Source organism: Lepidochelys kempii, chromosome 16, assembly GCF_965140265.1.
Source record: "Lepidochelys kempii isolate rLepKem1 chromosome 16, rLepKem1.hap2, whole genome shotgun sequence".
Taxonomy (NCBI): domain Eukaryota; kingdom Metazoa; phylum Chordata; order Testudines; family Cheloniidae; genus Lepidochelys; species Lepidochelys kempii.
In genome coordinates, this window is record NC_133271.1 from 16,948,293 (window position 1) to 16,974,505 (window position 26,213).

General features: G+C 46.5%; 1 protein-coding gene across 2 annotated transcripts; it reads right to left on the minus strand.

The window, feature by feature from the left end:
- Positions 1 to 864: 864 nt before the first annotated feature.
- Positions 865 to 24,737, minus strand: CRAT (carnitine O-acetyltransferase). 2 transcript variants are annotated; one of them, XM_073314742.1, is made up of 15 exons: positions 24,481 to 24,737; positions 20,382 to 20,540; positions 18,666 to 18,929; positions 17,924 to 18,042; positions 15,656 to 15,709; positions 12,440 to 12,605; positions 10,853 to 11,027; positions 10,088 to 10,266; positions 8,939 to 9,039; positions 8,202 to 8,321; positions 7,531 to 7,653; positions 6,757 to 6,892; positions 5,602 to 5,664; positions 4,942 to 5,079; positions 865 to 4,310 (listed from the first exon to the last, which is right to left on the minus strand). In XM_073314742.1, the coding sequence occupies exons 2-15, from the start codon at positions 20,409 to 20,411 to the stop codon at positions 4,095 to 4,097; spliced, it is 1,884 nt and encodes a 627-aa protein (XP_073170843.1). In that variant the 5' UTR covers positions 20,412 to 20,540; positions 24,481 to 24,737; the 3' UTR covers positions 865 to 4,094. The 2 variants fall into 2 exon arrangements, with proteins under 2 accessions (XP_073170843.1, XP_073170845.1); XM_073314744.1 differs by lacking the exon at positions 20,382 to 20,540.
- Positions 24,738 to 26,213: the final 1,476 nt, after the last annotated feature.

Consider the following 26,213-nt stretch of genomic DNA (forward strand, 5'->3'; position numbering starts at 1 on the left):
GAGAAGTGGAAAAGTCACCTTAAAAACGACATTTACTTTATTTTCTAATGATTAACATACTCTGTGGCTCTGGCAGTGTTTGTCTACAGTGACACAGTGCATTAAACCCTACAACTTGATAGCACCATCAAGCCTGTGGTTGGGGAAACAGCCCTATGCTTCTCCAGCACAGTTCCTGCCATCTGCTTTCTCTGGCCTTTTATACTATGGCTGCTTCAGCAGTATAGCTGTGGCACCATAGCTATACTGCTGTAACGCTAGCATAGATTCAGACTACAGCAAGGGAATGGTTTTTTCCCCATTGCTGTAGGAACTCCACCTAAATGACTGATAGGAGCATTCTTCCATCTTTCTAGCTCTGTCTACAGAAGGAGTTAGGTCACCATAGCTACGGTGTTCAGCAGTGTGGATTTTTCATATGCCTGCATGCTGTAGCTATATTGATGTAAGTTTTAAGTGTAGACTGGGCTTCGGTCTGCTTCTGCTTTCTTTTTCCATCCCCCAGGAAGCTACACGTTGTTTGACATAGCGATAAAGGCCCCTTGTACATTCTTGGCCAAGTTGAGCAGCCTAGGAGGTGAGAAGAGAAACTTCAGGTAGCCTCCTGCCTTTAGGTAGGTGGATTGAAAAGGAGCAAGGAAGATAGATGACTGCCTTCAGAGAACTACTCCTTGCTTTCCAAGTAGCAGATCTCTTGCTTTGCTCCCTTACCATGGCCTGGGATGGAGATACTAAAACAATAGGAGGAAGATGATAAATTCCTGTGTGATCTATTGTTCTGTGACCCACGATGAACATCCTTCTGTAAAAACGATCATCAAACTTATACCTAGAGCATTTTCTGCATAGAATCAACCCTGTTGGCAACATTTATACTTTTATTTATGTTGGAAGAACATCACCAATCCTTGCAGGACACTGATTACATTATCAAAAAAACATGTAATGCGTTTAACTGGCCGAGCATGCAAAGACACTGGCTATGCCATCAACAACACCTCCAATCCCAGAGTTTAGTTGCACATTAATAATCTACATATTTCCCTAATTGTTCAGTAAATCAGTAGTTTCTTCATAACTTTTACATAGCCTTTAAGACCATGGACACTTCTTGGGCAAGTGACCAGCTAATAAAGGATAAACAAACAAATTGGCACTCAAGATAACTGGTCACTGGAAAAATAAGTCAAGAAGTGATGAGTCAGAGGGACATCACCGCAGCTTGAAATTGGCAACAGTAAAAGGAAAAAACACTTTTTAAAAGAAAACCATGTAAACAGTTGTAATGTAATAAAGCAGCTCCCCTGTTAATCCTGCTTTCTGCCCCCTACATCCTAAAGAGAGAATGGACAAGCTGGATAAGAATCTTTTGTGTTTCCATATGCATGGCACATAAAGACCTCCGCTCCACAGCTGGAGAAATGTCCCTGAAGCCAATGGGATCTCCAGCTTTATATCTGACTTAAGATTAAAACTAGACCCATCCCCTGTATTTTCCATTAATAGCAGAGTGCACTTCCACCTCATCCTTTTCAGGGGGCACTTGCCTTTGGGTGATTACTTCTGCCTTATTGAAGGGGGGAGGAGAGAATTCTTAGTTTCTGAAATTAGCCTTGTAATAATAAGACACGCCAATATGTAGCGATGCTGTGGTTGAAGGCACTTGGTCTTTGGCCTCATGGCCAGAGACCACAGTAGAGTAACATCAGTTATCAGCAGGCACTATATTGACTCATTACATACAGGGAGGAAAAAAACGTTTACTTTGTCTCTGGCTAAAGGAATCTCTTCCAGAATAAAAGCCTCCCTAAAAAGTAGTGTTTTTTTAAATCCCAGCAAGACCTTACCCATTCCAATTCATCCCAAAAGGGTGCAGTCTCTTAAATGGTTATATAAGTACTCATTACATATAATAAATATTAATACAGATTAAGATTTTGGGTGGCCTCTTGTAACTTTCAGTCTCGTTCATTGTGGAAGAATCAGATTGTTAGAGCAGGTGTGTTTGTACCCAGAGCTTTGCATTACATGCTCCCATTGCTTTCTAACCCTCTCATTCCATTTATAATTATTTTTTAAACTTAATTTTTTTTAATGGTGGTTTGTACAATCGTTAGCTGTGCAGGTGAGTTTCAGTAAAACTTTCCCCTCAATATTTAGTTGGGGGGGGGGTGGAATTTGAATTTAAAACAACTGAGAGCAGGTTTGCATCAATTAAAAAGTGAGATGGGGTGACTAAGTGTTCATAAAAGAGAGGTTTTCAATACTAGTAGGATGAACGTACTTCAAATTGGTCAAGTTGCCCTCTACCAAGGCACCAGGATTGTGAATGCTCTCGAGGCCCATCACCAGAAGAGCAGCAATGACCCTACTGATTGGGTGACTTTGTGTTATGGACAAGTGTTTGTGTGATAAAACAGACTACAAACTCAAGTTATTCCTTGGTTCAGCACCGTATGTTTGGGCTTGCAGAACTACTGTTATCCCACTGCAGGAATAGCATCGGCAGGGGCAAACAATGCACTCTCTTCTATAATGGCAGTAGGTCTATGGTTTCACATGTTGCCCTAGGAAAGATATTGGCGGTTTTATATTCCTTTCTTACTGTGTCACAATATTTTTTAAATTGCACATTTATAAATATATAATTCCTTCATTTCTAAAGGTTCAATCAAATTAACACAGATGTGACTATATTCCACAAAAGAGGGAAATTATAAATAACATTAAGGCAAGAAGAAACCAGGTTCTGATGAAGAAGCGCTGTCGGCTATGGAAAAGTCCATTGTTTTGGGCAATGAACAGACAGAGTCTGTACATCCTAGAGTAGACTCCTGTGCTTTCTCCACTACCTCCCTTATTTTAGAGGAACCACAACCTTGGTAGGAGTTGATAATATATGGCAGGGGAGAAGTGTCATTCTGCACCTTTTTTTTCCTTCAGCTCCAACATACATCACCTATGCAATCTGGAACCTATAGGCATTTTGGGAAACTTGATTAGAAGGGCTAATTAAGTTTCTTATGCAGCATCTCCTTAGACTAAAATAAACGCAGCATGGAAAACAGTGCATGATCTCTCAGTTTGCAAGTAACAAAGGGCAACATGGTTCCCATTTCTTTTCCCATTTGAAAGAGAAGGGGCAGAATGAAGAGGACAGGTTCTACAAACAACATCAAGGTCTATGTAATCTCTCCCCACCACAAAATAGTTAAGTGCATAAAGTCAAGGCCAGCAGAGCCTGCATAATTAAAAAAAATCAATTAAAATGTTTAGTAGAAGCAATACAAGAAAGCCAAAGAGGCTCAAGTTGCAGAGCCTGAAGCTCTGAGATGGAGACCCGCCAGCAATCCATCACTTTATGCTTCAAACAAACAAAAGGCCAGAGTAGGGGAAATGAATTCAGTTGTAGCAATGGTGTTTCACAGTTAGTGGAGAAAGTGCAGACCCAAGTGTTAGAAGGATGGGGAAGGGAACGTTCCTAGCTGTGAAAAGCACACAAAGACCAGTCCCCTAGCAAGGTTATGTTAGGAAAACAATTTTCTAGAAAAGCAGCACAATGCATCCTAACAGGACTGGATTTCCTCCGATTTACGGCATTCATCCCCCCACCCCAAAGTTCAATGGCACTGATGACACCACTTTGGGAGGCATAACATGGCCCAAAAGAGATATTCCCAACCCCTCAAAAGCCTGAGCCAACAGAAAGATTCAAGTGGTCTCAGACCTACTCAGCCAGGGGAATACTCCCCCTAGTGGATGAAGAGTGAAGGATGGGATGAAGAATGTGCTTTCTCTGTTCTTTCCACTGTTGCGCCAGTATACCTTCAAGGGAAGAAAGTCATACTTTGCGCATTGTGGGACAGGATCTCTGTCAGATCTAGCTCGGAATAAGGCAGTGCTTCCTTTCACCTTGTAGTCTGATAGCTGGAGATTACCAGTCCTTAATTTCTCTGCAGAGAGATGCGTGCCATATGCTCTTCTAGAGTCCTAATGGAGCCCATCTCCTGTTGCCCAGTTTTTGGAGAGCTGGGAGCTTCTTGTGCACATGAGGCAGCTCCTAAAGCTTAGGGGCTGTGAAGGAGGTTCATTTCTTACAATTTTGATTTGGGTGTGGATTGGAGCAGGAGCCGCATGTCCAGTAGCGCCTTCTCCAGGTAATGTGCCAGGCGGGCTGCATTGGTTTCGGCACAGCTGTTGTACGCCGACATTGCAAAGTTGATGTGGTCATCCATAGGGTTGTAGCAGACTCCGTAGCCATCTGGAACCACTGGACCAAAGCACATCACACAATCTGTCTTTGCTGGGACCTACAGTGGGAAACAACCTGATTAAACACCTCCTCACCCAACTAAAAACAAATAAACGAAAAGGCAGAAGATCACAAGAGCTGTTGGGGAGGGTAAATCAAATGGACTTCTCCCAACTAACACCCCAGGTAAGTTCTCCCGGGCAGGGGCATGATATTCAGACCCATCTGTTCAGCTCCTCGTACACACTGTGGATGCTTTAGAAATACACCAATTGTTTGTGCTATTCCCCAGCACTGTGCTAGTTCTTCATATCGCCCTCTGAAGAGACTTGTGGAGGAGCAGTTATCCACTCATAAGGACAGTGAGCCTCACACAGTACGGCTGCTGTTACAGTGTGCGGGCAGGGCCTCCGCATTACCACAGGCTCTTGGTATCTACCTGGCAATGCGCTGTCCAGCCTGGGGTGGAGAAGATAAATCTGCTAGAATGGCTCTAGTAATGGTAAGGTCATAGTCTTCAGCTTCACCTCACCACCTCTTTAAAGGTCCAGCTCAGCTTGTTGTGGGGCTAGATTCCTATGGCACTATATGCAGAGCAGTTCCTCAAGGAAGGGGGTGGCGGAGGAATGTGGAGAAGAAAGGGAGAAAGAGTGATTGCAGCACTCTCACGGTGGTCAGCCACTTCTTACCTGGCTGGTTGAGAGGTTGAAGTGCATAGCAACAGCGTAAGCTGTATCCATGAACAGTTCCGGCATGCTCACTAGATCCTCAATGGCTTGAATCTTCAGGCCTAGCAGATGACGGTCTATTGCATTCCCCTTTATTGCCTGAAAGGAAGAGAGAGTCTGGATAAGAGATCGGAGAGGCAGGGAAACAAAAATCAGCACCATCTTCAATCTGAACCAGATTTTAAAAATCCTCTTAAATTTAAAGTAGAAAGGGGGAAAAAAAAAAACTGATTGTCCATTAAGAGCAACATTTGACAGACAGATGGAACTAAGCAAACCCTATATCTTCTCAGGATAGGATCCCTGTGATTTTAAAAAAACCCTTGTGCAGCCCTGGCATCTACAGACCCTAGTGATGGGAAGAATAGGAATTCTTCAGAGTATAGCTGCAGACTTGATTTTCTCTCTCCTTTGCCCCCAGTCACCAGGGATACTGAAGGAACGGTACAAAGAGGAAGAGTAAAGACAGTCCTTCAAAGCATTAACTGGTCAGAATCAATCCTAGGGGCAGTATTAACAGGCTGTCTTATATGTCTAGCACCATAAATTGGGATTTTTCTTCCAGCAGCATCTGGCTTACCTCTGCACAGTCCCAGCCTTGGAGCTGTATGGGACACTCACCATATCTGTGTAAGCTCTGTGTGCCTGCGTAGCTCTCCTCAGCAGTTCCACCTTCTCTTGGTTCTAAGGAGAATGCATGGAATGGACGTTAAAAATTTGCTGCCCAGTGATTTCAGTAGCTCACCTGCAGGATGGCATTTCTGGCTTCAAGCTATTGTTAACTTAGATCATATTGTTTGGCTGAATTATTTTTCTCCCCTTCCAGCTCACAAGACTCTATTCTTAAGTGATTCCATAGGAACTACCAGTTGTGGCCCTTTATCCTAGAACTGTTGGAAGCGGAGATGTCAGTGGGACAATTTAGATGACAGAAGGACAATTCAGCAACCAAAGGAGGCAAGTCTTTGCAAGGGGATCACTACAGAGATTCTACAGCCTACAGCAAATGGCTGAACTCTGACTCAGAACTCCATCCCCAGTGAACTGACTTTCATCACTTGCTAGGTTCTAGTCTTGATTCATTGTCTTCTAAGAGAGAACCAGAGTCCCTATCTTTTTCATGGAAGGACTGAAATGAGTCCTGAACACTTAGAATCACAAGTCCTCTCTGTGAATCTGGACATGCTTGGAATCAATAGTGTCTCTGTATCTCCAAGTTTGGGACACCCCAAACACTATACTGTTTGGTCAGGAGCTTGTTTCCTTATTTGTACAACTCTCCATCCAGAAAAACTGCATTAACTTCTAAAATTTTCAATTAAATATAGCATTGTACTAACTGTGTTCATCCCTATTAATTTAAACATTCTAGCAAATCTACTCCCCAAAATAGTACATTTGTTTGCCTGTATATTATCCAAAGTTCATAGGTCAAAACCAAAATGAGGAAATGACCCTTTGAATGATACATTGAGAACCTTCAAGTCCAATAATCTAGTACTTAGGACCTGACTGGCTAGACATTCAGACTGGTCACATGTGATATAGGGTTAGAAACACTCACCTTGGATTTACAGAGATGTAAAAGGAAAGCTGAATGAGACCCAAGATTTGTAATCATATATTCCAGATTGTACCTTAAAACAACCTCAGATCAGATGCAGTTTTTGGCTGAGACCGGAAGATACAGATGCTACACTTCTAGGGTAAGTTGAAAAGCAGTTCTCCCTTTATTTTGGGGTGAAGATAATTCACTCCATCTGTTGGAACTCTCACCTGCTTGCTAGGGTTGTCCATTGCCTCTACAAACTTCAGCGAGTCCACGGAGGCAGAGCGGATGGTGTCTGTCCGACCCAAGCGGAACATCCTCAGTGAGGCACTCTCATATGTAGCACAGACCTGGCCATACATCCTGAAAGACGGGGAGGAGAAGCAGTCACAGGGGAAGAATTGTCCTTGACAAGAAGGGGCTATGCAAATCTTATCCTTCGCAGGGAAATCGTGCAGGTGAATTTCTGGTCCGAAGTATGCAGATACATTTGTTGTATTTCTCCCTTGAATCCTCCCCACCTCCCAGGGAAGAGTAAATTCCATGCAGGAAGGATGAGAAAGATCAGAAGAAATGGTAATTACATGGACCAAGTTGCATCCCTAGCTGACTGACCCTCCTCTACTGGTATTTCATGCATTGCTCTTGGAGGGGCTAATCTTGCCCACTCCTTTGTGACCACGAAGGGCCCTACACAGAGCAGAACCAGTGCCATTCCAGTGCATGGGGAAAGGGCAGGATTTGGGATGTCTGCACATGGCTCTAGATCCATCAGCCATCTAACCCTCCCACATAGAGGCATAGCGAAAAAGTGGGCTATTGCAATAGGTCACCACCCTGTAACCCTGTGGTGTTTGGGGCTCTTTCCCCAAGCCCAGCTAGTTGGGTTTGGTGTTGACCTCTAGTCAGTAGTTTCGTGGAGCAGGGTAAAAATCCCCTGAAGCTCTTTAGAAGGGAGATATAGGGGCTGGAAAGCTAACTGCCTGCAGTGTGCTCCTTACCTATAGTAAGCCAGCTGCAGGGCCATCTGAATAAAGGCATCTGGACTTATCCTCTCCAACTTGGGGAAGTTTTTCCCAAAGTGGTGAAAGACCATCACCTTGATATCCAGATCTTGCACCATTCTGCAGAGAGAGAGGGAGAAGAGAAATTCTTCAGGATGCTCCTTGCTATTACATGACAAAGACCCAGGCCCCAGAGCTTTCGTAAGCCCCAGAGACATCAATCTGCTCAGACCAAATCTACACAAGGACAAAGGGATCTGCCCCACCCAATCTTTTCACAGTGAGCTCAACCTCCGTAACTTGACGCACTATGTGAAGTACCGTGCAACTGGTTAGATGCAAGGGATTTGCCGACTGCTGGAGACAGGATCCAACACTAGTTGGCCCAGTTGTTTGATCTAGTACAGCAGGTCAGGTTCCTGATCAGAGACATCCCTCTTCATAAGTAGATTGGGATGAATAAGCAGCAAGTCCCCTTTCAGCACAGCAGTCACCTGTCAGGAGGAGGCTCAGCAATGCACTTTTCAGCCACATACAGTATAGTTTATGCCCAACAAGACACTGAGCACCATAGAGCACTGACATTTTCCTTACCACCCAGCTCCCCAAGTGGACACATGGATTATTCTCTCGCTCACTCACTGAGCTCTCCTACCCGCTTTACTCACATGTTGAGGTTCTGCTTTGCCTTCTCTATGTCATGTTTGATTTCTGGGGTGATGTTAAACCGCAGCTTCTTGGGCATTGGCAGAGGAATCATTGGTGATCTCACCAGCTCTGGTTTCTTCCTGCACAGAGAAACAGCATTGAAACCATTTAGCCAGACCTTTATCTCCAGCCCCTTGGCCTATAGGATTCTGGTGCCCAGTAGACAGACTCAGATCCCACTGTAGTGAACATAGTGTAAATCCCTGACTATGACATTTTGGGTCTGTGTCACACACTGCAAAGTCCTCTGTCACAAATCTCAGCCTTCCTGACTTGACAGCTGCTCCCTCCACATCTGCTTCTGGTGAAAAACTAGGAGAACAAATGCAGAAGTTTGGTTATAGTGATTCCCTCACCAAGAGATTACAGGTCTAATGCCCTTCGAACCCTTTAAAAAATGTTCTATAGATTCCATCAGGAGCAAACACCAAACAGGAGCCACCCGACTGCCATATTAAACGTAAGCAGTGGCTTCTCTGGAAAGTTCGAGCAGCAGCAAAGTTTACCATTCTCAGCAGGTGGCTAATCCCTGGTCGTTGCTACAAGAGCTGCAGTACCTAACTTGAGATACCGTTAAAGCGCCTCCAGAGCAGATGCCTGGGGGTGAGGGGGGAAATGAGCTGGTGAAGGGGAGCTTTACTGTGGATGGACAGTTTGAGATCCGTGTCTGACTCAGAGACAAGTGAGCAAGCCTCACGTGTACTCCACGATGTGATCCAGAAGGGCAACGATGGGCGGGCCCTCCGCGGGAGCGTGCTCATACACCAGGCCACAGGAGCCGTCCTCAGCAACGATAAACTGCCAGGGAAACGAAAAAGGCAGTGAAGAGAGGCCTCCTCTACAGTGCAAGCACTAGCCCAAGAGGGGCCTCAATGTCTCATTGCTATGTGCTGGAGAAGACCTCAACCCCATCAGCGCATGGTAAACCGCAAAGCCATCAGCCACCTCCCAGAAGAAAGAAACTCCATAACCAAGGTTAGGAGGATTTGGTATCATCATTATATTCAATGAGGCAGATGGTCCCACTGACAGAAGATGCATCAGAGAGGCCAGTGTACCCTGCAGTATGGTACAGCTTCAAAGGGTTTGATTTCCTTGGAGGCTCATGTAACACAGCAGTAACATCCCCCACCAGTTCTGTGAAGACTTTGGTTCATTGCAAAGCTAGAAGAACTTGGCGTTGCCCTGTAAATAAGCAGTGCCAAGCAGAAGCTGAATAACCCAAAATGTTGTTAGGATTGTAAGAGTCCTGTCAAAGCATGGGCTCCATCCCCCTGAAAGGCCCAGAGATAGCCTCCTAATGGAGGATGTGGCCCTTGAATGGTACCATTATACAGATAAAGGGAGATGGGGATCAATGAAATGTTGTTGTGGGATGGCAGCAGATGCCTGAAAGAAGCAGGTTAGTTTCTGACAGAGACAAACAGGGAGAGCAACAATCCCATGGGAAATGCAAGAAACAGACCTTGTTATGCTTGGTCAGCCTCCAGACAGACCAGTCATTGTACACCGCAGGCAGACAGTTAATTTATGAGTAATACAAGGAATAGCTTGGCTGCATTGAGTGAGTGCTGCCAGGAATCTAAGAAACAATGAGAGCTCGGTGGACCTAGCAGGAGAGTGAGAACTTGTTTGATTGCGGGAGAGAATCCCAAACATTCTCCACCAAGCCCACAGGCACTTACGTTGTTGGCATCAGCCTCTTGCTCTTCTCACTTCCCATGCCCCTTTTGATCTGGGAAAGTCTCCTACTGAATGATTTGGGGGCCTGCTGGCCCTTCCAGTTTCAGGAAGTTTGTCTCCCCCAGACCCATGCCTCTAGTTTCTCAAAAACCCCAGCACCCACCTGAAGGGTTTTGTCAAACCATCGGTTCCCACTGTTCCAGCGACTGCCTCCTCCGTGCAGCATCTGAGCTGCCACCCGGCTCTTGTAGATGTCGTCAGACACCCGAGGAATGGGTGAATCCAGGCAGACGGTGAAAATGCTCTTCTCGATCGAACGCACGGACTCCTTGTTGGTTTTATCTGAGAAGGGGGGGGGAAGTAGAAGATGATGGAAGCTGGTTGAAAAACTGCATTTAATTGGAGGGAGGATAAAATTCAGGAGAGCAGATTAATGACACTTGGTGCCCTGACTCCCTTTGTAAGGAAGCATCTCTTGACCATGCTGCAGTGGTATTTGAGTGTTGAAGCTATGGGCTAGATGGCTGTTACAGACTGGAAGCTGTGAGCCTCATAGGGATGCTCCTTCTCACTTGTATCAGCCCTCTGATTTTTTTTTTTAGCTGGGTTATTGGATTTCATCCATTTTGGGGGTGAAATACTACATAACTTCAGCTCTGTCCTGGACCAAACCTTGAACACTTGGAGAACAGAGTGTTTAAACAGAAATAACAATGCTTTGCAATGGGTCTAGTCTGGACACAACCCAGCTGGATAAATACTCCCACACTCAGACTGTTAGAAAGGCCAGTTATCTGGTCAGTGTCTGTTTGCAGAGGGCTTGTAAAGGAGGGAGAAGCCCAGGGGCGCAGCACTGCATGGAGGGCAGCACTGCATGGAGGGCAGCAGTTACTAGCATGGTGTTCCACGTGGGTGGGGCAGGACAGACCTTTGATAAGGTTGTTGTAGGCTTTGGCCCAGCTGTTTCGGTGGTTGGTGGTGAGGATCCCAATTGGCTCCTTGTTTGTTTGGAGGGACGTGTTCCAGATCTTCTCCAGCTGGATGAAGATCTGATCGGTGGTGAGGGGGCTCCCATCACTGCTGTAAACATCCAGCTCAAAGAACTGGGAAGGAGGGAGAGACAAAGGTTTATAGCAGCCAGTCACGCAGACTGACCACAGTCTCATCCAGGAGGCAAGAGCAATGCTGAGGGCTCAGCTAAGGGGCTGATGATTAGTCGGTGGAGAGGAAGGATGACCCAGTGATTAGGGCATAGGCTGGGAGCTGGGAGACCCAGGTTCAAGTCCCTGTTATGACACCGGCTTCCTGTGAGACCTGAGGCAAAGGACTTAACCTCTTTGTGCCTCAGTTTCCATCCATAAAACAGTATAATAGCACTTCCCTACCTCACAGGGATGTTGTGAGGACAAATATATTAAAGATTATCAGGTGCTTGGATACTGCGGTAATGAGGGCCAGATAATTAAGACAGACAGACAGAGGAAAACACTCTTCTCGTAACACCTTCCAGGTTCTACAGTTTCTGAGGCTTGACCATGACTAGGGCCCTGCCAAATTCACGGCCATGAAAAACACGTCATGGATCGTGAAATCTGGTCCGTTGTGTGCTTTTACCCTATACTATACAGATTTCACGGGGAAGACCAGCATTTCTCAGATTGGGGGTCCTGACCCAAAAGGGAGTTGCAGGGGGGTCACAAGGTTATTTTAGGGGGTTTGCGCTATAGCCACCCTTACTTCTGCGCTGCCTTCAGAGCTGAGTGGCCAGAGAGTGGTGGCTGTTGGCCGGGCACCCAGCTCGGAAGGCAGAGTCCTGCCATCAGCAGCGCAGTAGTAAGGGTGGCAATACCATACCATGCCACACTTACTTCTGTGCTGCTGCCTTCAGAGCTAGGCAGCCAGAGTGTGGCAGCTGCTGACTCGGGGCCCAGATCTGCTGGCAGCATCGCAGAAGTAAGGGTAGCAGTACCGCAACCCCCCCTACAATAACCTTGCAACCCCCTCACCCACAACTCCTTTTTGGGTCAGGACCCCTACAATTACAACACCGTGAAATTTCAGATTTAAATAGCTGAAATCATTAACTTTACGATTTTTAAAATCCTATGACCATGAAATTGACCAAAATGGACCATGAATTTGGTAGGGCCCTAGCCATGACTGTTGGGTCCATTATCCCCCCGGCCTCCCAAACCAGCAATTTCTAGCTCCAAACCCAGAGCGGGAGACTGAACTTTCAGGGACTGGAGCTAGGAGGGAAAGAGATATGGGAATGGAGCACTCACATACAGCTCACACACACTGCAGTCCCAGCCATGGGGCCCAAGCCTGCTCTCAGTTAACAGCAAACCCACGACTGACTTCAGGGGGAGCGGGACTGGTTCCCTGGGGAGGCAAACCTCATACTCAGAGTTTTATTGCTTCTTTCTCTTCCTTGGCAAAGCCAGTCAAAGGGGGCACTTAAATCCAAAAGAATAACCTGGCCTTCCTAAGACTTCCACTAAGACTGCTGTACCTGGAAGTTGTGAACCACAGTAATGTGCGAGGGCAGCTTTTTTCCTTTGGTGTAGTTCACAACGGAGTCGTGCTTCGGGCCCGGGATGCGACAGGATGAGAGGATCTGGTAGTACTGGTTCATGCAAAGAGGTTTCCCACCCAGGTATTCCACTGGCAGGGTCTCACTGGCAACGTACACAGAAGAGAGGAAGCAGGGTGGGAGAGGGAAGAAAACAGCAATCAGAATGCCTGCCTTCCAACGATCCACACCTGGCATGCTCTCCCCATGCCCAGCGCCCTTTCGCAGCTGCTCCAGTGAGAGACTAAGGGCTAGTCTACAGTAGAATCATGACGGGTGCAGCTGTACTGATGTCGCTGCACCACTGTAGTGTGGCTAGTGCAGATGCTCCATGCCAATGGGAAAGAGCTCTCCCATTGGCATAATTACTCCCCCTCCTGAGTAGCGATGCCGGCAGGAGAGCTTGTCCCATGTACATAGCACTGTCCACACTGGTGCTTAGGTTGGTGTAACTTACATCGCTCAGGGGGGTGGCTTTTAAGTTTATATCAAAATAAATGCTAGTGTGTACAAGCCCTAAAAGATTTGGAGATTAGAAGTCTCCTCCACTGGGGGCTGAGCATCCCCTGCACCCCCCAACTCTCCGAGCAGAGGCTACCCAGCATGTACATGAGTTGGCTTTTGTTTTATATAGGGGCAAGGTCCTTTTCTCCACATCTGCTAGCATAGGAAAAAACAGACCCTTGGGCCTACACTGCAGCTTGCCCAACTCCAAGAGGAGTTGAGGCCTGGTATACTGAAAGATGCACGGAATGTAGACCCATTGTTTCAAGGGGATTAGCAGTGGGTTACAGGGCACAGGTTCAAATCCAGGCCTATGTCTGGAGTGACCACTAGTTGTTGCCATCTGATTCTTTGTGTGGTGGGTCTCAGTTCACAGACTCCCAAGGCCAGAAGGGACCGTTGTGATCACCTAGTCTGTCCTGCTGTATAACACAAGTCAGAGACTGTCCCTGAAATAATTTTAGAGCAGATCTTTTAGAAAAACATTGAAAATTCATATAAAAATTGTCAGAGATGGAGAATCCACCACACCTCTTGGTAAATTGCTCCAATGGTCTGTTACTCCCACCATTAAAAATTTACACCCTATTTCCAGACTGAATTTGTCTAGCTTCCAGCCCTTGGATCATGTTATACATTTCTCTGTTAAACTGAAGAGCCCATTATTAAATATTTGTTCTCCATTCAGGTACTTATCCACGGTAATCAAGTCATCCCTTAACTTCTCTTTGTTAAGCTAAATAGACTGAGGTCCTGGAGTCTATCACTATAAGGCAGGTTTTCTAACCCTTTAATCATTCTTGAGGCTCTTCTCTGAACCCGCTCCAACTGAACACGGGATTCCAGCAGCGGTTGAACCAGTGCCAAATACAGAGATACAATAATCTCTCTGCTCCTACCCAAGATGCCCATTTATGCATCCAAGGATCATATTAGCCCCTTTGGCCACCATATTACACTGGGAGCTCATGTTTAGCTGATTATCCACCACAAACCCCCAATCTTTTTCAGAATCAGTGTTTCCCAGGATAGAGCCCCATCTCCTGTAACTAGGGCTGACATTCTTTGTTCCCATACACATTTACATTTAGCTGTATTAAAACACATACTGTTGGCTCGCACCCAATTTACCAAGTGATCCAGATTGCTCTGAATCAGTGATCTGTCCTCTTTATTATTCACCACTCCCCATGTTATCAGTGATGATTTTATGTTTTTTCTTTCTGGTCAATGATAAAAATACCTAAATAGCACAGGGCCAAGAACAAATCCCTGTGTGACCCCACTAGAAACACACCCACTTGATGATTCCCCGTTCACAATTCCATTTTGGGTATGACTATCCAGGGATAAAAGACCTGCAGGACACGTCAGCTGACTTGGGCTCGTGGGCACACTGCTTTTAACATATGCTAACCTGGTTGGATTAAAGTCAGGGCCCACTCTGGACTTTAAAGTGACTGGTTTAGCATGTGTTAAAAGCAGTGTGCCTGGACTGCACTAGGCTTTTCAAATGTGTTAGCTAACCTGCTAATATCAAACCTGCAATCCTAGTTCACACAAGGCCTTTGCTGGCAGCCTCATTTTAGAGGCCAAGGACTGAATGAGGCCTAGAGGACTGGACTCCTCTCTCACCTGTAAAAAGAAAAGGAGTACTTGTGGCACCTTATAGACTAACCAATTTATTTGAGCATAAGCTTTCGTGAGCTACAGCTCACTTCATCTGATGAGTGAGATGAGCTGTAGCTCACGAAAGCTTATGCTCAAATAAATTGGTTAGTCTCTAAGGTGCCACAGTACTCCTCTTCTTTTTGCAAATACAGACTAACACGGCTGCTACTCTGAAAGCTCTCACCTGTGGGCTGCTTGTGGCCCAGTCAGCACACAGCTGCAGCGCATGTGACATCCTCAGGGCCATGCAGTGTTAGAATATATATTGTGTGGATGCAACCCACATAACACATAGATATGTAGCCCACAGTGGTAAATAGGTTGAGAACCACAGAGAATGCCCCTGGGGACTTAAAACACATTGAAAGCTTGTGTGTTCTTGCTGACTGAGCTGGACCTGTTCTGTGGATAAATTAAGGATGTGAGTCTGCAGGGCTTCAATCAGGCTTAATTCCCTCCAAGTACAGACATAGGAGCCTCTCCCAAAACACAGTGTGAAGGGAAAAGTTTTTGTGGCACTGCAGCTTTGCAACCCTAAACATCATTACATGAGACCCAAGAAGCAGAATAGACCAGGCTCATTTCCCTATCCAGGTGGAGTAAAAGGCAGAAGTAAATAAAGAGCATAAAAAGGGAAAAGTCAGTTTGCTTTTGTACAGTCCTAACAGTGACCCTGGCTGTTGTCAGTTACACTGATTAGAGGCGCTATTCTTTAGATGCATGGATTTTTATCTTGACTGTTTCCCTTTGAGAGAGAGAGAGAGAGAGACACTTTTGATCTGAACATCCCCTAAGTAAAGGCAGCAGGGACATTTCAGTGTGCCAGAAATGCCTCTAACAGAAGAAGAGCTTGGTGTAAGCTCAAAAATCTTGTCTCTCTCACCAACAGAAGTTGATCCAATAAAAGATATTACCTCACCCACCTTGTCTTTCTAATATATGGCGGCCAACACAGCTACAACACCACTGCATCCAACTTACTTGTCAATCATGGTCTTGAAATCCAGGATGCCCTCAATCAGCTTGGCAGCAAACCTGGAACAGCCAAACATAACAACCGGAGAGATACAAATCAGAACATTTGGGACTTCTGAAATCCTGACCCCCTAGAAATAATAGTGGTTTGGATTTCACCCCCTCTGCTGATAGAATGCTGGGCTTTGGGGACAGCAGAGCAGAGCAAGTTCCTAATATCTTGAGCCCTGGCCAACTGTGGCTGTGTTTTGGTAGCTCCAATGAAACACTTTTTTGTTCACTGACCCATTCAGGTTTTTTTTAGTATTTGTGTGGGTGTAGTACCGAGAGGCTCCAACCAAGGTTGGGGCTCCCTTCTGCTGGACACTGGGCACATACAACAAGAGAAGGACCCTGCCCTAAAGAGTTAAAATAGACAAGACAGACAGGGTGTGTGAGGGGAACAGAGGCACAGAGCAGGACATCACACTAATGTCTCCTGTTGCACAACTTGCACAAGTACCTGAGCTCTAAGGATAGTAACAAAGGCCTGGCTAGCCTAGAAGGGGCTCAGGCAAGTCATCTTGGAGCTGCTCTGCAGCTGAATTTTTTAAAAAATGGAAACTGAAAGAACCGTTTCCACAAAAGATCCAATGGAGAAAGTTTTTAAAAACAACACTCCTTCCCCATCCCCAAAACCCCCCCAACTGTATATTCCCTTGTAGTGTCTGAAAACAAACTTTGCTGCATTTTGCATTGCCCACGCCTGAGAAAGTGAAACTGACTAGAACCAAAAGTAAAGCCAACTAGCCTTTCATCCTAAAAGCAGAGATGAACACAGAGAGTAAAGGACATGATAGCATGTTTTGTTTTCTTTTTAAATTGCAGCACTGCAATGCCCAAGCATTCATAAATTATGTCAGGCCCCATCAAAAGTCATGAGATAAAAGGAAGTTGGATTCTTTTTATTTGCCTTCTGGTTTCTGAGCTGTTTTCAAGTAAAATACAGTACCAAGTATCAGGAGAGTTGGCAACGTTGATTTTAATAAATTTCACAGTCAATAATATAGGGAAGGGTTTTTAAAATAGGATTTTTAGCCCTTACACTGTCTCTTTAAGACATCCTCCCCACTCACTGGGATGGGACAGATTTGGCCAAGTGAGCATACAAGACCTTGCATCAGACAGGGAGGGAGGATTCTTTCACTCTTATTTCTCTCTCACACACACTTCTCTGGTTGGTTGATATTTTTAACCCAGCCAGAAGACATCTTGATGACAGGAGCAGGTGATGATGGGTAAATGTGGAAAAGGCAAACCTGTATAAAGGTCAATGCTATGGCTTTGAATCCACAGAGCCTAGATTTCCCAGAGCCGAACCCAAATCTAAGACAAAACTTCACATGCATGAAAACAAACACCTAAAAACAGTGACTAAATTCAGCGGCAGGCTCCAAAGAGGGTGAGAGAATCAATTCCATGTGTGTGGGGATGACTTCAAAACACCAGCATCTGCAACATGAATTAGCAGGAGGGAAACACACAAATTGCCAGTGTTTGGTTGCATACAGGGCTTGAGTAAGGGGAAGAAACACACTGGAGACAGACAGCAGCTGTGGATTTGACTTGTGCAACTAATGACAGAACAGTGGGAAGCCCTCTGCAAATGCACAAAGCCTGAATGAATCTGCAGACACACACAATATTAGCTGAGTAACCTAATTCATGCAGTAGTCTGTCTCTTCCCCCAAGCCTGCAGAATCTAAAGTCAAATTTAGGGTCTTCTAAAGTATCTTAGGTACTTTGTATGGCTCCTGTCACCATAGTATCTGAGCGCCTCACAATCTGTATTTATCCTCACAACCCCCGCTGTGAAGTGCACTTATCCCCATTTGACAGGTGGGGAACTGAGGCACAAAGATTAATGTAATTTGCCCAAAGTCACAAAGGAAGTTAGTGGCAGAGCAGGGAATTTAATCTAGGTCTTCTAAGTCCGAGCCTCCTCCTCTAACCACTGGACCATCTTTCCTCTTCCATCTTTCCCTTTTGAGGGAATCCTGCTGGGAGAAGCCCTCAGCCTCCCTGTAGCCAGCACTCTTACCTCATTCCCTACAGTGCTTCCTGCTGGGAGAGGCTGCAACTGGAGTAGCTGTGAGCCTCCCCATGGCTAGCAGTCATCTAGGCTGGGAGAGACTTGCTAGTAATCGCCTCCTCCCACCAATCCAAATCAACTCCCCAGCAGCCCAACTAACATCATCTGAAACTTCGGGGAAGAACAGCCAGAAAGGCCTTTACCTGAGCTGGCCTTGCTGATCCAGAAAATCTTGTTTTGGTAAAACCACGCCAGGGCTGGAGTGAACCACAACCGGCAGGCGGTAATCAAGGTAAGCCGTCTTCAGCCACCAGTCAGAGAGCTGGGACAGAAACAGGAAGCATGCAAGAATGGGGGCTCCAGGTTGCAGAGAGCAGGATGCCCACTTTGCAAGCGTGAGTGATCTGTACCCCACAAAATGGCTGGAAGACTTAATCCTGCGACACACCATATCCCACGATACTTTGCAAGTGGAGAAGATTGTGGGATTTGGGTCATGGAATGATTTTTCAGCCATTTTACAGACTAGGTAGAGCAGGGGGCTTGTGGGATGGGAGGGGTGGGGCTGGTGCTCCGTGGGTTGGCGCACTGGGCTTTCCCAACCTTCTGAGGGCAACTATCATTTTAAAGGACTAAGACTTTAGCTGTAGCAGTCAGTGCCCATGACTTCCCATTCAGCTGCACGTGCCTCAGCTCGACATGGGGCTTGGGCAGCTCTGTGCACACAGCGGAGAGAGAGACGGGCAGCAATGCATGGTGCACTAAGTCTCAGCACAGAAGTGTGTGGGGGAGCCTAGATTACCAGTCACAAAAGCACAGGTGCCAGTGGCTGGGAACCACTGGCTTGGAAACCAGGATAGTGATGGCCCTTATAGGACTTGGCTCAGATCCTGCCTCCATCCTCTCCTCTACTGACCAGGACTCAGGGAAGTAGCACCCACCTACCCAGTTCTCAGTTTTCCTGGCTCTCCTCTCCAGGCCCTTCTGCAGCCTTTCCCCAACGCCACCTGGTTTCTGGAATTCATCCACCAGCCCCTTGGTGTGGGTCCATTCCTCCTCGCTGATGATGGGCTGCAGAGCCAGCAGGTAGCGATCCAGGGTCTGCTGAAGGGGTGGCACCGGCAGACATGGCAATCCCTCCTGGTGGGCTAAGTATCTGCCTGTGAGCTTCCCCAAGGCCAAAGGCTTCAGCAAGCCAGATGGCTTTGCCTGCAAACCACAGAGCACACATACAGACAATCTTCCCCGCAGCACAAAAGGAATCAGCAGCTCAGATACATTGAGTCCCCTGTCCCTGACAACACATGGAAGCCTCATCAGGAGCAGAGAGCTCAAAGCACAAACACCAGACATTTATCGACTGGTTACCAGAGCGAGAGGATCAGGAGACATCCAGAACAGCAGCAGAGACACAGCCTCCCACAGGGATGTCAATTCTCAGCCAGCTAAAGGAAATGCCACTGGGATAATAACACATTTGCCCTTCTCTGAGGATCTCCTAGCACTTTACAAACATTAATGGGAATAAGTCTCAGAGTATCCCCTACAACTATACAGTAGGTAAGGAATATACACAGGGACTGTTTTGCCCACTAATGAAATGCAGCCATCTCTGAGGTAGGACACAGCAACGGGCAATGCTACACAACAGTTTAGGATAGGAAGTGAAGAGGAATCCTGTAGCCAACTGAAACTGCTGGAGGAATTTAGCCAAGTTGGAACTGGATCAGGGTTAACAACCCCCACCTGGGAAATGACTGTGCAAAATCAAGAATAATAACCGGAAGCCCGACTGTGGAGCTGGACATTCTGGTGACAGGAGGAGCTTGGCTATGGGATCACCAAGCCTCTCGGGTCAGCAGCGACCGCAGTTGCTCATGTCAGAAAACATAGCTCCAAAAATGATTCCCATCCAGTCCTGCGCAGCAGGAGACTGGCAAGTGCAAAGTGGAGGGAGGGAAGGGGTGTGTGTGGGGGGAGAGAAAATATAGGGAGAAGTTTTTAAAGAATGGGGAAATTGTGGGTGAATCAGAGAGGCTCATGGGGGACAGGCTAGGACAGTTTTGGCAATAAATGCTTCCACAGGGAATATATGCTGTGACAGTTTCTTTTGGGCAGAGAAAAAGAACATGAGAGAGCAAAGAGCAATACTAGCCTTTGACCAGGAGAAGTGCTCTCGCCAACCCTCCCCCAAAACTTTGAGAACATCCTCTTGTTTGGGCAGGAATTTAACAAGGTTCTGTTAGCGAGGATTTAAATCCTGTTTTCCATGCCCTCTTCCCCCACTTTCCCTCCTGTTTCATTCCCTCCCAGTGGTTTAAAATTCCTTGCTAGAGACTTATGACTATGGACTGGAGGGAAATGATACCGGCTAGAACATGCCCTTTGGTCTAAGAAGCAGTCAAGGGAGGGTTTTCCTCAGGGTCAAGTGCAGAGAAGCACAAAGGGTCCAATCCTACAAGGTGCCAATCACCTCCTGCATGGTGCTCAGCCCCTCAAAGAAAGTTCTTGGCTCCTTGCAGGATCTGGCAGCACAGAGGGATCAACATCTCTGGGAAGGTTAAAAGAAAAACTAATCACTAAGCCCGAAGAAAAAGTGCAGGGTTGAAAGGAAGGAAGGGGTTAACCTGCATAATCTAATGATAATGTACCATACTGTACCTTCTCTGACTGCTGCTGCTTCCTCTCCATGGGTGGAATGAGAAAACTGTAAAACTCTCACTCCCTCAGACTTCCTCTCTAATCTCACCCTGTTCTATGGTATACACAGGGAGTCACACACTTTGCAGATAGCAACCTTTGCCATCTGACTGCGCTATTCTGTTGAGAAAACACAAGACCAGGTATTGCAATGCGAGCAGTTGGGTGGGAGGGGCAGCAAACCACGTCCCACGTGCTGGCAAGACACTTTTAAAATTTTTCCCCTGCCCTCAGTGACAGCAGGAGCTTGAAATCGCTTCCTTACTCTATCCTCTGCAACTGGATGGTTTTACTGTTTATTTCAGGGCTGGGGAACTGTATATTTCAGGGATGGGGAAGGGGGCCCAGCTGACAGCTCTGGAGAGAAAAGAGCCCAGTCTATGCACAGGTTGTGTGGGTAGCAAGTAGGGTGACCAGATGTCCTGATTTTGGGGGCTTTTTCTTATACAGGCACCTATTACCCCCCACCCCATCCCAATTTTTTACACTTGATATCTGGTCACCCTAGTAGAAGGCAGCTGTGTGAGCTTCCTCCAACAAACTGATCAGGAGGAAGCGTCTATAGCGATGAAAGTGAAATCCAATCTCCATGGCCTAGTCAGGCTTTTCCCTCTCCGCACACACTGCCAACTGGGGTGGCCACTGCAATGGCAGCGTTCCTGATGTGAATGGTTGTTCACCAGGAGCTAAACCAGGGGTGGGCAAACTTTTTGGCCTGAGGGCCACAGCGGGGTATGGAAATTGTATGGTGGGCCATGAATGCTCACAAAATTGGGGGGAGGGGTGGGGGAGGGGGTGAGGGCTCTGGCTGGGGATGAGGGGCTTGGGGTACAAGAGGGGGCTCTGGACTGGGATCGAGGGGTTTGGAGGGCGGGAGGGGGATCAGGGCTGTGGCAGGGGATTGGGGGAGGAGCTCAGGGGTGTAGGCTCTGGGCAGCACTTACCACAAGCAGCTCCCAGAAGCATGTCCCCCCCCGCCTGCAAGGCGCGGCCAAGTGGCTCTGCACACTGCACCGTCCGCAGGCGCCAACCCTGCAGCTCCGATTGGCCGGGAACCGCGGCCAATGGGAGCTGCGGGGGTGGTGCCTGCAGACGGGGCAGCGCGCAGAGCCGCCTGGCCATTCCTACGCTTACTACGTAGGAGCTGGACGGGGGTCATGCCAGCTGCTTCCTGGGAGCCACGCTGAGTGGGGCAAGCCCCAAACCCCACTCCCCGGCAGGAGCTGAGGGCTGGATGAAATGGTTTGACGGGCTGGATGTGGCCCGCGGGCCGTAGTTTGCCAACCCTTGAGCTAGATAGAGGCCCACCAACCACACAGATCAAACAGTCATCACATGGGAATGAATTCAGTCCCTGGACTGGGTTGATCCAACAGCCTACTGACAAAAGGCCGTATCCTGTAACCAGTCTCTAGAGTCACATGCACACTAATTTAGTATTATAGCACTGCACATCACGAATTCTGAGCTGTTGGCAACTTTGTTTGTCATTAGAAAACATCTCACAACAATAACATTACATGGGCATTCCAGACATAAGGAAAAATAATAAGATGAATATCAGCCTCTTCCAGTCTTACCAGGATGTGTTTAACTAAATGTAATTAATAAATGAGCAGACTTACAAGCAATCAAATTTTTATGCAACAATATTCCAGTAAGAAACACCATGAGAGAGCTATTTTGTTTGTTTGGGATTTTTATTAAAAGGAAAAAAAAGTCATGGATGGATCACAGTGAAAAGGTGAAAAAGAAAAATAAGTAATGAAAATATCACACCCACACAAACTCAAAATCTGAGCATCACATCTGGATATTACCCCAACTAGCCCTTATGTATTCATTTTAGTGCCAGTATCTACCAGGCATGTACTGAGATCCCAGTGAACAAATCAGGAACATAAGAGCAGTCAGTAGACTGCTGACTCTCCTTTCCACATGAGGAAGGGAGGCAATCCACACATACCAGGTGACCCTCCATCAATGCATATATCCACAAGGAATTCAGTCTCATGTGTGTTCTGTGCCAAACCTTGTCCTAACTTTGCTACCAAAGTTACTTCTCTCCCAAGGCCAGACTCATGACACAGCCCTATTACATATTAATTGGTTTACTTTAAGGTAGGGTGTTGTATTAGTTTGGTTCCATCCCACAAACCAAGCCAACCTGTGTTAATCAGAGTCCCTGTGTACTCTTTGCCATGTAGACTGGCCTTTCATGTCCTATTCAGGATGTCACTTAGCAACACTTGTGGGTTTGGAGTCACAAGGAAGGTCTAAATAATGTCTGATTCACTTGTTACCATCACATCCACCCAGCCACCTGCAGAGTGTCAGACAATATGGATCTTTTTAAAGAAAAATTAAAAATCACAGAGCCCATGAATCCCGGGACAGACAACACAGCTGTGATGTGGAGAAATGGGGATTCTTTCAGCAGGTGAAAAAAAAAATCCACAGTTATCCGTTCTCCTGAGCTCTGTCAACTATGGCTCAAACCATGCTAGTTTCAACCATGGTTCAACAGTGATTCTGACAGAAAGGTTCTAATATAATTTCCCCCTTACTGGTGTGGAAAGAGATTTATTAAAGGCACCCCCCTGCTACAGGTACCCACTTCCTTAGAGCCTTGGCTACATCAGGAAATCAAACTGATGCTGAGACTGATTTTCAACCGCGGTTCCCCTTCATCCAATATTGAAAATGGCCTAAGTGTTGTCACAGAACTGACAAAAGCCATTTTATTGCCGCTTCAGACAGCATGACTAGGATCTGATAGAAGCACATGTCTTCCGCATGGTTTAGTAAACACTGGTACGATGCAGTTGTAACTGAGGGAAAATAGAAAAGGAGGACTAATTTGTTAGTCTCTAAGGTGCCACAAGCCCTCCTTTTTCTTTTTGCGAATACAGACTAACACGGCTGCTACTCTGAAACCTGAGGGAAAATATTCATCCATAGATCATGGAAAGCCTGTGAGAATCCTGCTAGCAGCAGCTATAACCCAAACAGAACCATGGAGTCCTTTGCACTGAATGTTCAGCAGTCTCATAGTAGAAGTCAGTTTGTAGGACTTCTCCCCTATGTCGCACATGGAGAACTTTAAGCAAATTTTGGCTGAGTGATGCAATTACTATAGCCATGAGTTCAAGATTCCAAAACGAAAGGAAAGAGTCCAGTTAAAGTACATGGTGGGGCAAATGCAGAAGATTTCACTGACATATTCCTCCTAGAATACGTGAATATTTTCTTAATCAGTTTAAAAAAAAACAAACGGGCAGGTACATATCAGCCCCGCTATCAGTTCCTAAGAAAACCAAGAGGGCGGCACCCCGGTGAAAGGATGAATTAATCAGTAACCAAGCTCTTGGCAGAAGCTTGAGTTGATAGAAAGCACATAATGAAGTTCTGCAAACTGACAAAGGTTACTCCCAGCCCAAGGGAAGACCTAGGAGATGTTTTGCTGGCGACAGACACCAGGGGAAAAAACATTACAAAATCAAAATCCTCAAGCAGAACCTCATTCGCAGCCTTTCATGGACTGTGTCAAACCTGAAGAGTGATCCTGGCACTGGTCAAGACCATCCCATCCCCTTAGTGAAGTTACTATGCATCGAAAGGAAATCCCTGTCCTTTAGCTGAGAGCGATGCCTCGCAGTAATCCTCCCCCGACACCCTCTAATTTGTAATGATCTTTCTTGCAAAACATTTTTGCATCCTACAAGAAAATCACACTACAGCTGCATTGGTACAAGCCAGATCTTCTCCTGCATCATCCTCCCTTCCCCGCCCCATAAAATCAGCGCCGGACATTTATCTCAATGTCCCCCTCAAATCTCCCTGAGCAAAAAAACTTTCAGGTTTCTCCCAACTCTGCCAGTTTCTCAGAGCCTCTAGAAACCCTGGTCTCATCCTCACAGGACCATATCAGACACCTCTGGAAAAGGCCATGGGTCACTGTCCCAAGATTGTTCAAAGCAGGGAATGCTCCCCCCGCCCCCTCCCTCCTTGCTATGAACATTAAACCAGCCTGCAAAGCAGGGATCAGGCTCTTACTTACCATGTTCCTTGCTATGAAGGCCAGCATAGCCCCGTGTATGCACCTCCCTGGCTACCACCCACTGCCCTGAGTGAGCAAAGTCCTGTAAGCACGGCAGCCCCGGCCTTGATCTTGCAAGACACAGAGACAGCTACAGTGTAACTTCAGCAGCAGCAGCAGCCCAGATACAGCGTAACAAGCCCACACTGCCTTCCCTGGCTCAGCAGCCGTTAGGGGAGGGCACAGCAGAGCAGCCATCTTTGTGAGGGGCACATCCCTCCTCTGCAATGACCAATAAGCAGGGGCGCTACCATCTTTGTGAGGGGCAGGGCCCTGCTCTGCATAACTCTCTGATGACAGCAGATCCCTTGCCTGAACTAGTGCAGGCATCTGCCTCCTCTTTCTCTCTTGTATGGAGGGGGGGGGGGGTGAGAAGGCCTGGATTTGTGCTGGGGGTGGCCCACCTTGATTATCATGCGCATTGTGGGGAGAGTGGTCACTTTGGATGAGCTATTGCCAGTGGGATAGTGAGTTTGTGTGTGTGGTTTTTGGGAGGGGGGTGGGGGGGTGAGAGAACCTGGATTTGTGCAGGAAATGGCCCAACTTGATTGTCATGCACATTGTGTGGAGTGTTGTCACTTTGGATGGGCTATCACCAGCAGGAGAGTGAATTTGTGTGGGGGGGGTGGAGGGCGAGAAAACCTGGATTTGTGCTGGAAATGGCCCAACTTGATGATCACTTTAGATAAGCTATTACCAGCAGGACAGTGGGGTGGGAGGAGGTATTGTTTCATATTCTCTGTGTGTATATAAAGTCTGCTGCAGTTTCCACGGTATGCATCTGATGAAGTGAGCTGTAGCTCACGAAAGCTCATGCTCAAATAAATTGGTTAGTCTCTAAGGTGCCACAAGTCCTCCTTTTCTTTTTGCGAATACAGACTAACACGGCTGTTACTCTGAAACTCTTTCTCTCTTTGTCTCTCAGGGGTTGAATTAGGGAGATGAGATCAGTAGAGGGAATGGCTCTGACAGCTGGGACTTGTGCTTGCAGAGAGGCGTGTTCATTTGGAGGAATGTGTATTACATATCCCCCTCTGGGCTGACTCACAGAGGTTATGACAGCCCCTGCTGATGAGCCTTGGGGTCTTTCATTCCATCGACAGCAGCTCATGCTTTTAGCTCCTTGGTGTGTTGTCCAAGGTGGTGGCAGCCGTCACACAGGGTCACTTTACTCCAGTCCATCCAAACTGCTGTCGGTAAAATCACCTGCTTGTCTTGGCACTCTGACCGCACAGCTAGGCTTGGCAGGATTCCATTTCTATGTTTTATAATTTTGATTAATATCTCTGTTTATTTTTAAGCATGTCTTTAGATGTTTATCGAACTTCTTACAGTTGCGGTACATTAAAGGGGGAGTTAGACAACTATTTATTTAGAGTAGACATTGAAATTTATAAAGGTCAAGCTTTGTAAACATTCAAACCCAAACTGTGAACATCACTTCAAAGTGCACAAAATAAATATCCCTAAATCAACAAATCATACCTGTTTTTACTATTCATTTGCTAGCCCATTTGTAACAAGCCTAATTCAAAAGTCAATGGACTTTAATCTAAGTTCTCAAACTATGTTTTTCTTAATTTGCATATCTGTAAATTTCAGTTATTGATGGGAATATTTTTTTGTTGGTTTGTGTGTACAGTGAAATAAATGTTTGCTGACATCTACAGATAAACATTTAATCCTTCAAAGCC

Coding starts and splice junctions, on each gene's coding strand:
- CRAT (XM_073314742.1), bottom strand. CDS start 20,411: ATGGAGAGGAAGCAGCAGCAGTCAGAGAAG. Junction 18,043..18,665: donor CCAGGAAAACTGAGAACTGG/GTAGGTGGGTGC, acceptor TTTCTGTCCCAG/CTCTCTGACTGGTGGCTGAA. Junction 5,665..6,756: donor TGGACAACCCTAGCAAGCAG/GTGAGAGTTCCA, acceptor CATTCTCCTTAG/AACCAAGAGAAGGTGGAACT.